This window comes from Prionailurus bengalensis, chromosome A2 (assembly GCF_016509475.1).
Source record: "Prionailurus bengalensis isolate Pbe53 chromosome A2, Fcat_Pben_1.1_paternal_pri, whole genome shotgun sequence".
Lineage (NCBI taxonomy): Eukaryota > Metazoa > Chordata > Mammalia > Carnivora > Felidae > Prionailurus > Prionailurus bengalensis.
Window position 1 is genome coordinate 80,480,296 of NC_057348.1, and position 14,564 is coordinate 80,494,859.

Sequence of the window (14,564 nt, forward strand, 5' to 3'; positions counted from 1 at the left end):
CACACATTACCAGTTATTGCCTTGGGAGGAAATAAGTCTCATATGTTTTCATAGTGATTTTAACTTCATTCATTTATTTGCGGTTGCTAGGTATTCATCCATGTGTTAGGTGCTCTGGGTTGTCCAAAGATGAAGTCGTCAAAAGAATTTACAATCCCACGAGGAAGAGATGCTTAGGAACACAATCAGTAGGATTGTGGCATCTGAAATAGACTATTTTCTCCCTTAGTGACACTCAGGAAATGCTTGTCTCCTGCTGTTGATGAATAATTTCAGAGTACTATGGATCATGCTGAAGAAAATGAAATCCTTGCAGCAAGCCAGAGGTACTATGTGGAAAGGCCTATCTTCAGCCATCTGGTCCTCCAGGAAAGACTTCACAAGAAGGACAAGATTTCAGATTCCATCGGGGATAAGCTGAAACAGGCATTCACGTATGTTGTGTTTTAACTTTTTCCTTTATTCTGTCATTATGAGAGAAGCAAGGTCAAATGTATAAAGAAAATCTGGTGCAAGGGAGAAAAAACAAAAAGTGAGCACGCAGGATTTGCAGAACTGTCCACATGGTTCATTCAGGGATAGTATTTGATTGAACCCAGGCTTCATTATGTATTTCACCCTATTTATTAAATTCTGAGTATGCTTGCATCTGTTTAATGGTTTATTTAAACACCCGGCTTTCCCATACTCCAGCACCTTCCACACATCCGCCTTTTGCCTTCGTCTCTCAGGAATGTTCCAGACTCTCTTTTTTTCCACTCTGATTTCTCCATTTGGCAACATCCTGAATCTAAGTCCCAACCTAGGCTGTCAAAGACAGCATCCTATGACTCTTTGTTTTGGAGACGCTTTCACAGCCATGTTGCAGGCCTGGGAACAGTAATACATGTGTGCCTGACATGTGTGCCTCTCAATAGCTCCCAAGCTTCAAAACCAAACCATTCTAGACCCTTGGGACCACACCTCTGTGCTCTGTGTCCATGTTAGCTTCACAGAGACCCTCCGCTCTAAGTATGACCATCAGGAGAGGTTTAAAATGTATACCCTGGAGTCAGACTCTCCAAGTTTTAATCCTAGTCCCAACCACCTACCAGCTGTGTGCTTCAGTTTCCTGCTCTGTAAAATGGGGATAATAATAGGACTTACATCATAGAGTTACTGGGGATTAAAATCCATTAGGATATGCGAAGTGCAAGGCACGTGGCAAGCAGTATATAAGCATAGCTATTGTTAATTCCTTAATGTTCTAAACAAAGAGTGTGGCATCTGATCTAATTTGTTTCACTCAAACTCATGACTCTTGCCACAGTAGCCCCACATTTGCTTCCAGTATCTTCCTAAGCCTGATAATCGGATGCTTTGACCACTAAAGACATTATTATATAAAGTACCGTGCGTGCTGTAAGAGTACATTGTCCTTTGAATGGAATAAATTGCTTCCTTGTCACCAGGAGGACTTGGGGCTGCCAGAGTGAGGGAACTCATCTGTCCATGCTCTTATTCAGTGATGTCTTTGATGATGGACATAGAGTGGGAAAAGGACTGACCGTGGCCCAGAGCATATTCATGTATCAAAATTAATTGAACTACGTAGGGACTAAATGCAAAGCCTTGGTTTTATCCACCTAATCAAGACAACCAGACACAGAATCCACTACTATACTCCAGTGACAAATGGTGTTTTGAGTTTTCCTAATCAAAGATACTAAAGCACTTCAAATACATATTCATAAAGCTCGTAACACATAAATGTCCTTCAGTTTATAAGGAAGGGGGAAACTAAATGGGTGGGCCTGCTGGTCAATGGCTCCACCTTCAAAAATTGACCGAAGCAGTAAGTAATTCCCCTACTTTGATTTACACCAACACAGAAAGTACATTTAGGATGTCATCTATTAAAATAATAGCTTCCAGGGTATCCCCATTATTTCAAAACTAAGTTTCTCTTATTTCTCATGGTAAATTGTAGAGCATTATCATGGAACCAATTCAGATGTTTCCATTAAAAAAAAAAAAAAAAAAGAAAAGGTTGCAAAAAGCTCTTGTTGTTTCTGATCTCCCCCAAGTGGCAAGGTCGTTCTTAGCACCAAATGTGAATTTGTCCTTATTGCGCCAGAATATGAGGAAGGGAAGACACCGTGGTGTGAATTTGGTGGAAATGTTCGTCTTTTTTTTTTTTTTTTTTTTTTTTTTGGTCCTCCCAGATGTACTCCTAAGAAGATACGAAATATCATTTATATGTTCCTGCCCATAACTAAGTGGTTGCCCGCGTACAAATTCAAAGAGTATGTGTTGGGTGACTTGGTCTCAGGCATAAGCACAGGAGTACTTCAGCTTCCTCAAGGTCAGTAGGTATATTTATTTCTTTTTGTTGTTTCCCTTGCTGTCATCTCTTCAAACAATTGTTGACCCGTTTTCTGTTTAATTTCATTATGATTGCAAATTCATACTTTTATCATATCATTCTAAAGGAATTTCTCGGGGGCGCCTGGATGGCTCAGTCAGTTGAGTGTCCAGCTTCACCTCAGGTCATGGTCTCACAGTTTGAGTTAGGCCCTGCGTATCACTGTCACTGCTATCAGTGCAAAGCCCGCTTTGGATCCTCTGTACTCCTTTCTCGCTGTCCCTCCCCACTGCTCATGGTCTCTCTCTCTCAAAAAGGAATAAACATAAAATAAAGGATTTTTTCAGAAATAATTAACCCTTTAAAAGCCCAGAGATAGTAGTTATAGAATAGTAGTATATAGATAGTAGTATATAGAAAGTAGTGATACTACTTTGTAGATCAGGACCTTTCGGAACTGACTGCACATGGCCTACTTCTTGCTAGGTTAATCAGTTATTCATTGAACACGTTGTTGGGGTTTTCTTTTTTAAGGTTCTTGACCTATAAATCCATATTATAATTACAAGGGACTGGGATAGAGTGAGTTCCTCTACGTTTGTGTGATTTTATACGTGATATAAGAATTTCAGAAAATGCTCATTTATTCATCTATTCACATGTTTATCAAGCATCTGCCTGACCCTCCTTTTCCTTATGAACTAACCATTTGATCAGGCAGAAAGACATCAAACAAATAAAAGCACATAAAAATTTGGGGGGTGCCTGAGTGGCTCAGTCATTTGAGTGTCCAACTTTTAATTTCGGCTCAGGTCATGATCCCAGGGTCATGGGATCGAGCCCTGCATCAGCATGGAGCCTGCTTAGGATTTTCTCTCTCTCCCTTTGCTCCTCTCCCTCCTCGTGTTCTTTCTGTCTCTAAAATTAAAATTAAAAAAAATTAAAAGTGCATATAATTTTTTAATTACAAATGATGTTAAACACTCTGAAGGAAAATACAGAGTGCTGGAAGATAATAATAGGGGAACCTAACTTGAGTAGCTAAATCACAAAAAGTTCTTTAAGAGACAGAGAGTTGAGCTGGGTCCTGAAGGATACTTGGGAGGCAGGTAAAGAATGAGAGGAAGTGCATTTGAGGCAGAAGGGATAGTATGTGTGAAGACACTTAGGAAAAGAATGGAGTATTTGAAGAAGCAACTGAAAAGCAGCTTGCTAGGGGTGTGGGGGGCTAGGGGACGGTGGCCAGCGAGGTGAGCAGCGGCAGGTCTACAGATCCTTGTTGGCCACTTTTTGGATTTCACTCTGAGGGCACTGAAAGCTATCACCATGCTTTCACTTGGGGTTTCTTTCTAAGAGATCACTGAGACTGCTTTGGGGGGGGGGGGGTGGATTTGGTTGGTGAGAGGAGCATCAGAAGGAAAGTAGGGAGACCAATAGAGGTGATAGTGACTCATTGTAGGCGAAAGGTGATAAAATCTTGAACAGCTTCTAGGTCAGTTGCCAAGAATCTATTCCCTTCTTCAGTTTCACAAAAATTAATTAGCAAATGATCAATTGGTCAAAAGAAAAAAAATCACTTCCCCTAATGATCATTCAGCTGAATTTTTAATTTTCCAAGTGATTGATTTACCAAATCTTTTAAGCAAAAGCCTTAAACCAGTTTCAGGACATTTTTTCTCATCCATTTAGGCACCAGCACCCCAAAGACAGAGAAGGGGACGGGTTCAAAGGCAGAGGTGGGAGCAGGGAGGGGAACATCCAGGGGCTCAGCAGCATTTGAAACAAGTGAAACTGACCTTTGGTCAATTTGGACAGATAAGGCCACAGGAAGTGATGCAATGAACCCATGTAAACTAATGCTTTGGAGAAATCCTCAGGATTGTGCCAGAAATTTATCTTTGACCTCTTACCCTTCTTCCATTTTGATCTAGGGTGGTGGCTATAAAAATGGAAAGAATTATAAATATATGTGCTATATTTTGTGGTAAAATTCAGCCAGATGGGCTGTTGGATTGATTTGGGGGAGAATAGGGAAACAAGGCATGTCAAGAATTACTTTAAGGTTTCTGGGCTGAAGAGTTAGATTGGATGTGAGGACAGTGAGGAAGAAGGATGGTCAAGAATGTCTGAGATTTCTGGTTCCAGCATCTGAGGGCTGGAGGTGCCAATTGCAGACATAATAAAGGCTGCAGGAGGAATGGATTTGAAGGGTAAGTTTGAACATGTTAAATTTGAAACACTTGGGAGATAGAGACATGGACAGTGCATGTTTACATTTAAAATATGGGCTCAAAAGAGAGGTGTGGGCTCAGATGTCAGTCTGGGGATCTTTGACATATGGGGAACATTTAAACCATGGCAGTGGACAAGGCCACCCAAGAAGAGAATGTGGAACAAAAGAGGAGGGAGCCAAGATCAAGCTTTGTCCAATATTGAAAACCAAATAAAGAAGGAGGAACCAGCAAAAGAGACTGAAAAAGCATCTGGAAAGGAGAAAGGAGAACCAGGAGACTGTGGTATTGCAGAAAGGAATAAATAATTTCAAAACAAGGAATTATCCAGTAGGTCAAACACTAAGAGGTGTAAGTCATCCCACAATCAACTTTGTATGGAAAAGATATTTTTCTGCCCATCACTAGTCAATGAAGATGGATAAATATGAAAAACAAAATGTAGCACAGATAGAAATCTAAGAGATACTAAGTTAATTGCTTGTGGTTGATACATTATTAGTAAAAGGATTTTGTTAAGCATTGAATTAATTGATTCATTAATTTATCTCTAATTTATTTAAAGTCCCTCTGGGAGTGCCCAGATGGCTCAGTCAGTTAAGCATCTGACTGTAGAGCTGGGCTCAGGTCATGATTTCATGGTTCCTGAGATCGAGCCCCATGATGGACTCTGTGCTGACAGATTGGGATTTTGTCTCTCCCTCACCCTCCCTCCCTCCCTGCCTCCCTCCCTCTCTCTGTCTCTCTCTCTCTCTCTCTCTCTCCCCCTCCCCCTCTCCCTCTCCCCCTCTCCCCCTCTCCCCCTCCCTCCTTCCCTCCCTCTCTCTCTCCCAAAATGAATAAACATTAAATAAAGTCCCTCTAAAATTATGGTAAAGGAGAGGGAAATGGTGTAAACTAGCAAGGACAAAGAAAATGGGAGAGGAGACACTGTGGAGCAGGAAAAAAAAAGATGGCTAGTGATGGACAAGGGACAGCGGAATTATCAGTGGAAGAAGCTGGTATTTCGGTGTGTGCCTTGTAGAACGTTGGGAAATTGGCAGCGCTGAGTATTATCTAAGGTGAGAGGCAGATGGCTAGAAGCAAGAGGATGGGTTGAAAGTCTGTATAATAATTAGCACACACATAGAGACCCAGGTGCCCACATCGGCACCATGCTGTGGATGGAAGGGTGAAAACCATGAAAGATGATCAGGGGGAATTAAGTCTACACACTGAGCTGTGCGCTAGTGAGGGCTATTCCTTGCCCTGTGCACCTCAGAAGAGCCTCCAAGATCTTGCAGCCCAAAGTAAATGAGCTGCCCCCAGAGATAGTGACAACTGTGGGTTCCCCAACCAAGATGCCTACGGTTCATCCAATTGCACAGTAAAGCCCATCAATAAATGAACTGGCCAATGCACATGAGGCTTCAAGGAAGAAAACAAACAGAAAGAAGACCATTGGGTACATAATTAGTGGAGAAGGCAAAATAAAACATTTGTTCTGTAACATCCTCAGCAAGGTGTAAAAACAGATCGAATCCATGAGATAAGAACAGGATGTGATTTTAGAAAGGGCCTTCAGAGAACAACAAAGAGCTCATAGAAATTAACAACATAACTAGAATAAAATAGTCCAGAGCTGGAAGATAGAGGAAATCTCCTGGAAATAGAAGTAAACTATGAATACGTGAGCAGTAAGAAAGACAAGAACACCAGGGGATCAGGCCTGGTATTCCATCATCTACTGGCAGTTCCAGAAAGAAGAGGTTAAACATAAGAGACTATCGAAGAGTATTTTCAAAGTTGAAGTACATGAGTTTTCTGACTGAGAGAAACCACCCAGTACCCAGCAGAATAAATAAAAAATAAAATTAGACACACCATAATAAAATATCAGAAGACTGGAATAAATAGAAGATCTCAAAACTTTTTAAAAAGGAAGAAAAGTCACATAATAGTGATATAACAAAGAGGCTGAAAAAACAGAACAGAAAGCCTATAGTTTACATCTGAAGCTGATAAATGAAGAATAACATAGAGTGCCTGGGTGGCTCAGTCGAGCGTCCAACTCTTGGTTTCGGCTCAGGTCATGATCCCAGAGTTGTGGGATCAAGCCCCACATTGGGCTTCATGCTGAGCGTGGAGCCTGCTTGGGACTCTGTTTCTTCTCCCTCTGCCCCTCTCCCTCTCTCACTGTTGCTCTTTCTAAAATTAAAACAAACCACAACAATGCCAACACATGATTTACAGTAAGGTTTCTCAACCCCGCACCATACTGGTAGCAGCCCCCCACCCTCAGTCAGTCATGATAATAAAAAAAAATGTCTCCTGACATTGCCAGATGTCCCTTGGGGGGAAAAATCCTCTCAGTTAAGACCTGCTGATTTAGAGAGATGAGATAAATGGTAGAAAAACAGCTTGGGGCACCTGGGTGGCTCAGGCAGTTAAGCGTCCGACTTTGGCTCAGGTCATCATCTCGCGGTTCGTGAATTCAAGCCCCACGTTGGGCTCTATGCTGACAGCTCAGAGCCTGGAACCTACTTTAGATTCTGTGTGTGCCTCTCTCTGCCCCTCCACCACTCACACTCTGTCTCTCTCTTTCAAAAATAAATGTTTTAAAAAAAAGAAAGGCAAAAAGAAAAACAGCTAAGCAACTTGGAAGCGAGTGCCTCTGGGTAGCAGAACCTGGAGGCAAGACAGAAGAGACTCGACTTTTCTTCAGAGCCATTTAGTACTGCTTGGGTTTTTAAACTATGGACATGTGTTCGTTTGAAATAAAAATTAGAACATAGAAATTTGGTTTTTTAAAAAAGACAACATTAAAATGACCATATTGTTACATGTGGAGGAGGGATGCTTCCCCAACTCTTCTCTTGCTAAAATTTTTTCTCCACAACATGACAATGCATAAAGTGAATTTTCTAGTTGTCCAGGATGTTTGGGTAAGGTCCCTGAGCTGAGAACAAAGGGTGTTTATTGTCTCCACATTCTGAATACCAGACCATCTATGCCAAACTGTGAGTGAATGACACCAAACTGTCTCTTTATTGTGTCACTTCAATAGGATATATGAGGGGACCAGGTATTATGATAATCTATTTGGAATGAGAATTTTCTAGGGAGAGGTGAAAGCACTATCTGTTTCTCCTCCACTGAAAGTCGAGGAAGGAGGGACTGCAAGAGAACCACTCAGAGCACGGGACACATGTCCCCTCGAGTTTTGGGGGGTTGTTGCTAATTATTGCAAGAAAACAAAATCTACAGGTAAAAGGGCATAAACCTCTCATGTAGGCAGAATGGAGAACCGGTGGTCATGGCCTGCACTTCCAAAGTTTCTTGGGGTACAGGTGTCAGGCTTTCCCATTGGATAAGTGGGTGCCCCGGAAGGTCACCTGGCTTGGCTCATTTGGAAGGTACCTGCCCGAGACGACTGCCTACAGAGGAGCATATGGCAGCAGAGAGAACCTGGAAAAGGTGTAAGAACTGGAAGCTGGGAGTTCCTTATTGAAAAGGGATTCCCCCCCCCCCGAAAACACAAAAACACCCCATTAGAGAAGCAGCCAGCATTTGGCCATCAACACAGATTATAGCTACACCGGTCAAGTAAGACTATCTGCCCTCATCTGGATTGGGAAAGAACAAAACAGAAAAGATCCACCCCCTGCCAAAGAGATGATGAGGAAAATTGTCTCAGCCCAGGAGGAGGATTGGGATGGAATGATGGACAGGTGAAGACACATCTGCTTAAGTTAACATGGCTTTCACCTCTTCATCATACACAACGGAGAGAAAAGTGCCTATAGCCCTCTGATTTCTAATGATCTCTCCATTTCTGTTTGGTTTTAATCCCACAGGGTTAGCCTTTGCAATGCTGGCTGCCGTGCCTCCGGTGTTTGGCCTGTACTCTTCATTTTATCCTGTTATCATGTATTGTTTTTTTGGAACCTCCAGACATGTATCCATAGGTAAGAGCTTAGCGTTGCTATTTTAGTACCGTTCTGTTTGGATCTCCGAGCTCTGCAGTGTGCCAAAGAAATAGTGTGTTTGTTACCAGAACCTCTGCTTAATAATAACTTTTGTTACTGCATACTGCCTTAGAAGAATACACTGCCCCCCCTCCAGATTTCTAGAATTAATAGCTTTCTTACGATCTTGGCGTAAAGGAAAAAGGCAGTTTTCTTGTGTAAAAAGAGCAAATTGTTGAAATTTGTGAGATCTTTAGCTCATAATACAATTTGCTTGTATCTGATTTTTCTTTTTGTTTATTAGTGGCATTGCATGTTCCCAACTTCTATGCACATATTGCATTTTCATCCTCTTTTAGGCTCTGGATTGTACATGATTTTTCCCAGTATATTTAGGATAAGATTTATACAGATTTTGTTAAGTGTTGTTGCTGCATGAGGCTGCCACCAGCAACACATACACGATATTTCCAGTGGCTGGTGCCGGGTAAAAAAATAGTCCCCGCACCACCCCGAATTTAGCAGCTTAAAATACTTGTTTCATTATCTTGCACGGTTCCCATAGGTCAAGACTTGGGAAGTGCTCATCTGGGCAGTTCTGGCTCAGGGTCTGTGGTGCAGATTCAGAGTGGAAGCTTCTCTCCACGTGGTTTCCTAATTGAGCTCTCGCACACTCAGGGCCCCAGCACGCGCAACTATTACAGCCGTCAGCTGCATCACTGCATCACCGCATGTTCCCTGGCCTCAGAAGCCACACAGTATCACTTGGCCACATTCTTTTTGCAACTAGCATGTCACAAGTCCATCCAGATTCAAGGAGAGAGGAATTAGCCTACCTCTTAATGGGCAAATGTCCAGGTTCTAGAAGAGTCCATTGGATGGAAGATATCATCGTGGTCATGTTTAGAGAATACGATCTGTACATACACAGCTTACACATAAACCAGGAGCAGAGGCTTAAGGAGAGCAGGGCAGTTTTATGTCAGTGATGAGTTAGTGACGTCACCTGTGTCTCCTTGCGTACCAGCCACAGCCATGTGAGGTATGCTCAGCATGATTTCCCTAATGCTTCATCATTTTCAGGTCCATTCGCTGTTATTAGCCTGATGATTGGTGGTGTGGCTGTTCGATTAGTACCAGATGATATAGTTATTCCAGGAGGGGTAAATGCAACCAATGGTACGGAAGCAAGAGATGCCTTGAGAGTGAAAGTCGCCATGTCCGTGACCTTACTTTCAGGAATCATCCAGGTAGTATTCACTGATAGAGAAATGGGCTGTCATTTGTTCATTTGATAGATACCTTTTGAGCCCTTGTGGCTGGTCTACGTGGTGGGCAAGGTCAGCTGGCCAAGGTCCTGAGATCAGGGTTCCAAGCATTCAGGAACACCACTCCCCTGCATGCTTTCCTTAAGGTGGTATATATTAGGAACTAGCAAGCTTCAGTTGCATACTTTAAAGATTCCAAAAAGCAAGGAAAGTTTAAAGCAGGACTGATTAGTAATTAGTAATCTCTTATATGCTTGAAAGGAGCAGGAGGTGACCTTGACCAAACATGCCCCCAGTTCTGAAGAGCAGGGAAAATATGAGTGTGCCCTCTGCTCTATGGGGCTGCAAGCCACTGCAAACCTTCCCTTGTTTTCTACATAACCACTGATTTGTGAACCACTTAACTGCTACAGATGCAAGGTTGCAGTGTTAGAAAATGGTCCAGAAAGAACTTGTGTATGTTTTCTGTTGGTTTTAACTTCCTGATCTATCACATGATTTATTTGTTTCTTTGTCATTAAAAAAAAAAAAAAGTTTTGCCTAGGTGTCTGTAGGTTTGGATTTGTGGCCATATATCTTACGGAGCCCCTGGTCCGTGGGTTTACCACCGCGGCTGCTGTGCACGTCTTCACCTCCATGTTAAAATACCTGTTTGGAGTTAAAACAAAGCGGTACAGTGGGATCTTTTCAGTGGTGTATGTAAGTAAGCTACTTCCTGACTTACTGCTACTTCTTTTTCCCCTCTGTATTTGCCCCTTCTCTTTTGTATCTCTTTTCCTTTCAAGGCTCACTTTTCTTTTTTCCAAGAATTAAAATAAAATGGAAAAGATTTCATTATTCTAAGACTTTTCTGAGAACCCTACAAGGGGAATTAAATCTTAAAGTCCCATTTTATTAATATGTGATACCTCACAAGGAATTTTTTATTAGATCTTTACTTGGTGACTTGCCCCTTCACCTTAATTAGCTGAAGAGACCGCTTTTTCCTAGAACCAAATTGTGTTCTCTTTGGGAACTAACATGATTTAAAGGCATTATGCAAGAACACATCTCTCTGAAACTGCTTACTCTAGCAGGCAAAAAAAATAAATAAATAAATAAGTAAATCTATAAAAGATTTAACTAACACAATTACCCATTTAATCTAATAAAATATATGTAGACCCTTGCACCCAACTCAGAGAAAATATAAATTATTTGCAAGCACATAGGGAACAATGGTGAGAACTGATCATGTTGAAACTGATCACAAACTCTAAAAATTCAATTATTTTTTTCACACAGTGCAATATAATTAGCAACCAATAACTAAATACAGCTTTAAAACCCCCATACATTTGGGAACCAAAAATCCTGCTTCTAAATATTCCCTGAATAAGGAAGAAATTATGAAATATTTAAAACCAAATGACAGTTAAGATACTACATATCAGAAGTTCTGAGATGCTGCTAAAGCTAGTCTTGCCCAGAAGGACCAATGGCCTTTGTGTAGGTATTTCTGTGCCTGTCAACATGCTGAGCACGGCAGTGGGTGAACAGAGATGGCCCTTGCCCTCTTAAAGCCCACAGTCCAAAGAGAAGACGGATAGTAAACCATTAATTGCATCAATATGTAATTAATTACAAATTGTGTTAAGTGTTACGAAAGTTGAATAGGGAGTCCAAGAAAGTCATTTTGAGAAAGTGACGTTTAAATTGATTCCTTGATTGATTAGGAATGGAATCAAGCTTTAAGAACATTCCCTGAATAACTAAAATCTTCATTTCCCACAGTAGCTGATAACATGCTTCCTACTCTGAGATTTCTCTCAATGCCTCATCACAAAAGAAATAGAGCAGATAAGCACTGAGCGTGCCCTAGACATTGACAGGCAAGGTGTGGAGCCTGGACTCAGTGTAACCTACTCTCCCAGAGTCCGAGCATATTGGGATGCTGAGGCTGCAACCCTCGGAGAAAATTAAGTGACTTTTCTAAGTGTCTGGGCTTCTTCCAAACTTCAGCACTCTCTTGCCTTCGAAGTGCACCTGATCCCTCTTTCATCTGCTAACGTGACTTCTTTCTCCCTCTTTCACCTCCAAAAGTCCTTTCTATGTATTTACCTTTGCATTATTTTGCTGATATCAACCCCTAATCCCTTCCGAATGCTCAGGACTCAGCTTAAGGGGTACTTTACTAAGTATGATAATACTACATTAAGCCAGAACCAAATCAAAAAAACACCAACTATAAGATTGTTGGAAGGGCACCTGAGTGGTTCAGGCAGTTGAGCATCCGACTCTTGATTTTGGCCTGGGTTGTGATCCCAAGGTCAGGGGATCGAGCCCTGTGTCAGGCTCCGCACTGAGCATGGAGCCTGCTTAAGATTCTCTCTTTCTCTGCTCCTCTTCCCCACTCGTGCTCTCTCTCTCTCTCTAAAAAATAAAAGCTAAATAAGATTGTTGGATAAGAATTACAACCATAAAGCTGTACGACTGGGTAAAAATGCCTCCTAATTGGTGAGAGAGAGACATTTCAGTCTGAGAACTTTTAACCAGAAATGCGCAATAAGGGGATGGCTGGTGTGAATTCGTGCACTAGTGTCTCTGTCTATTCAGGGGCCATTGCCTGATGTAAACATCCAGTGTTCGCTGTGTTACAGAGTACAGTTGCTGTGTTGCAGAATGTTAAAAACCTCAACGTGTGTTCCCTAGGCGTCGGGCTGATGGTTTTTGGTTTGCTGTTGGGTGGCAAGGAGTTTAATGAGAGATTTAAGGAGAAATTACCGGCACCTATTCCTTTAGAGTTCTTTGCGGTAAGTCAACTTTGGCCACAGGTGCCTAGCCATTTGGGTGAGGGATTGGGACAGGGGAGGAGCAAGGAAATTCTACCTTTTTTTCTCCCAGTTCTGCCAAGAGAAGGTTAGAATTTGTCAAGGGGAACTTTTACAAATACATGGACAACAAAGAAAATCTATTAGAGTATAGACAGGGATGATTTTAAAAATACAGATGAAAGCCATCCCTAAAAATTTTAATATGAATTACCTTGGAGTGATGAGATGATGGGAGATTTTTCTTCCTCAAAATTTTTATTGTCTGCTTATTTTATAATGAACACACATAACTTTAATCACCTGAAAAAATTAAGCTGTTTCTATTTTGAAAAGAGCAAGAGACCAAGGTTCCCATACTTTCTTGGTTCCTGGCACTCCTAGGCCAAAAGAAATACTGAGCAGTTCCATTTATTAAGTAGTTAGGTCCAAACAACTTAATACGTATTTACATCTAACAACTTGGGAACTATTGTAAAAATAATGCGCATGTATTGAAATACTATATATTCTATTACATTCTTAAATGACCACAGTTGTTTATTAATAATGTTACCTTACTGTTGGTTCCCTGCAGCAGCCACCACTGTGAGGGATGGCTGCCCACCCTGGCCAGCCCTAATTCTCAACTGAATGACCCACCCAGAAGGTTCTATAGCAACAGTTCTTCAAGATGAAGAAAATTGCTTTCTGTCCTTCTTTTATTTTTCTGTTGCACTTCAGTAAGGGTTGTATTTTACACACCGATTAAATCTATGTCCTGACCATCCAGGAAGGGCTCATGCACAGAGGCACTGTGACCCTGGCTGTAACTGAGATGGGAGAAGACCACTGCGGGGGGCTGGTGGACACCTCTAACCACAGTTGGTGCTGCCGATGTGGAAACAGGGTCAGCAGAAGGATTGTGGATCCAAACATCCATTTTGTAATGACACCCTGTCAGTATACTACCCTCACATACACTTTTCAGCATCCCTAGTTCATGCCATGTTAGCCAGAAACTCCTTTCAACTACAAAAGGCAAAGCCAGCTCCTGAAACGTTTTATGGCTCTTTCTGTTCACAGTCAACTAGCTGAAGCAAAATAGAAAAGAACTCCAGACCACAAGGAAACTGTAGAGTCCATTTTAATTTTGTGGAGAAGAGCCATTAGGAGAAGTTAGAAATGCTGGAAGCTAACTATAATTCTTTTTAAACTGAAAGCTGAAAGGGGGAATAGATTTTGGCTTGGCTAACAAACTGAAACTCACTTTGGCAGTGGTTGAATTTTCATCTATAAAAGGCACCTTTGGATTTATGTCTGTTTTAGGTGGTGATGGGAACTGGCATTTCAGCTGGGTTTAACTTGCAAGAATCGTACAATGTGGATGTCGTCGGGACACTTCCTCTGGGGTAGGAGAACAGTTTTAAGTAACAGTGTGGCTTGAGTTATCAACAGATCTGTTATTGTTTCTAACTCTTGCTATAGTATTCTTACAATCAAAAATATCTCTTTTTTTTCTACATACCAAATATCTGAAATTTTGGAGTGTTTTCCTTTGTAGTGTGTATGTGGGTTTTTTTTTAATCATGGTAAACACACACACACACACCAGAAAATTTATCACTTTTGTCATTTTGAAGTATATAGTTTAGTATGTTAAGTATATTCACATTGTTGTGAAACAGATATCTCTATCTATATCACATTTTGTTTATTCATTCATCCAACAACGGACATGGGTGTGCAAATATGTCTTCAAGACCCTGCTTGCAGTTCTTTTGTATAAATACCCAGAGATGGGATTGCTGGATCATATGATAGTTCTGTTTTTAACTTTTTGAGGAACTTCCGTGCTATTTTCCATAGTGGTTACACCATTTTACAATCCCACGACAATGAGATGCAGTGTTTTCTTTTGTTTCCTATTGTTTAGCACTTCCTGGTTTTTAAAATCTCTCCTTAGGCGGCATAGGAACTAAGAG

The 14,564-nt window shown here is 41.3% G+C and overlaps 1 protein-coding gene across 1 annotated transcript in view; it reads left to right on the forward strand.

The window, feature by feature from the left end:
* The first annotated feature begins 235 nt into the window (after positions 1–235).
* Positions 236–14,564, forward strand: part of SLC26A5 (solute carrier family 26 member 5) — a 29,835-nt gene continuing 15,506 nt past the window's right edge. Inside the window, exons 1-7 of the mRNA XM_043588662.1 lie at positions 236–434; positions 2,205–2,344; positions 8,412–8,522; positions 9,606–9,772; positions 10,325–10,489; positions 12,430–12,582; positions 13,909–13,991. Coding sequence (XP_043444597.1) covers positions 283–434; positions 2,205–2,344; positions 8,412–8,522; positions 9,606–9,772; positions 10,325–10,489; positions 12,430–12,582; positions 13,909–13,991 — 971 coding nt within the window. The 5' untranslated portion in view covers positions 236–282. The remainder of the gene's footprint in view (positions 435–2,204; positions 2,345–8,411; positions 8,523–9,605; positions 9,773–10,324; positions 10,490–12,429; positions 12,583–13,908; positions 13,992–14,564) is intronic.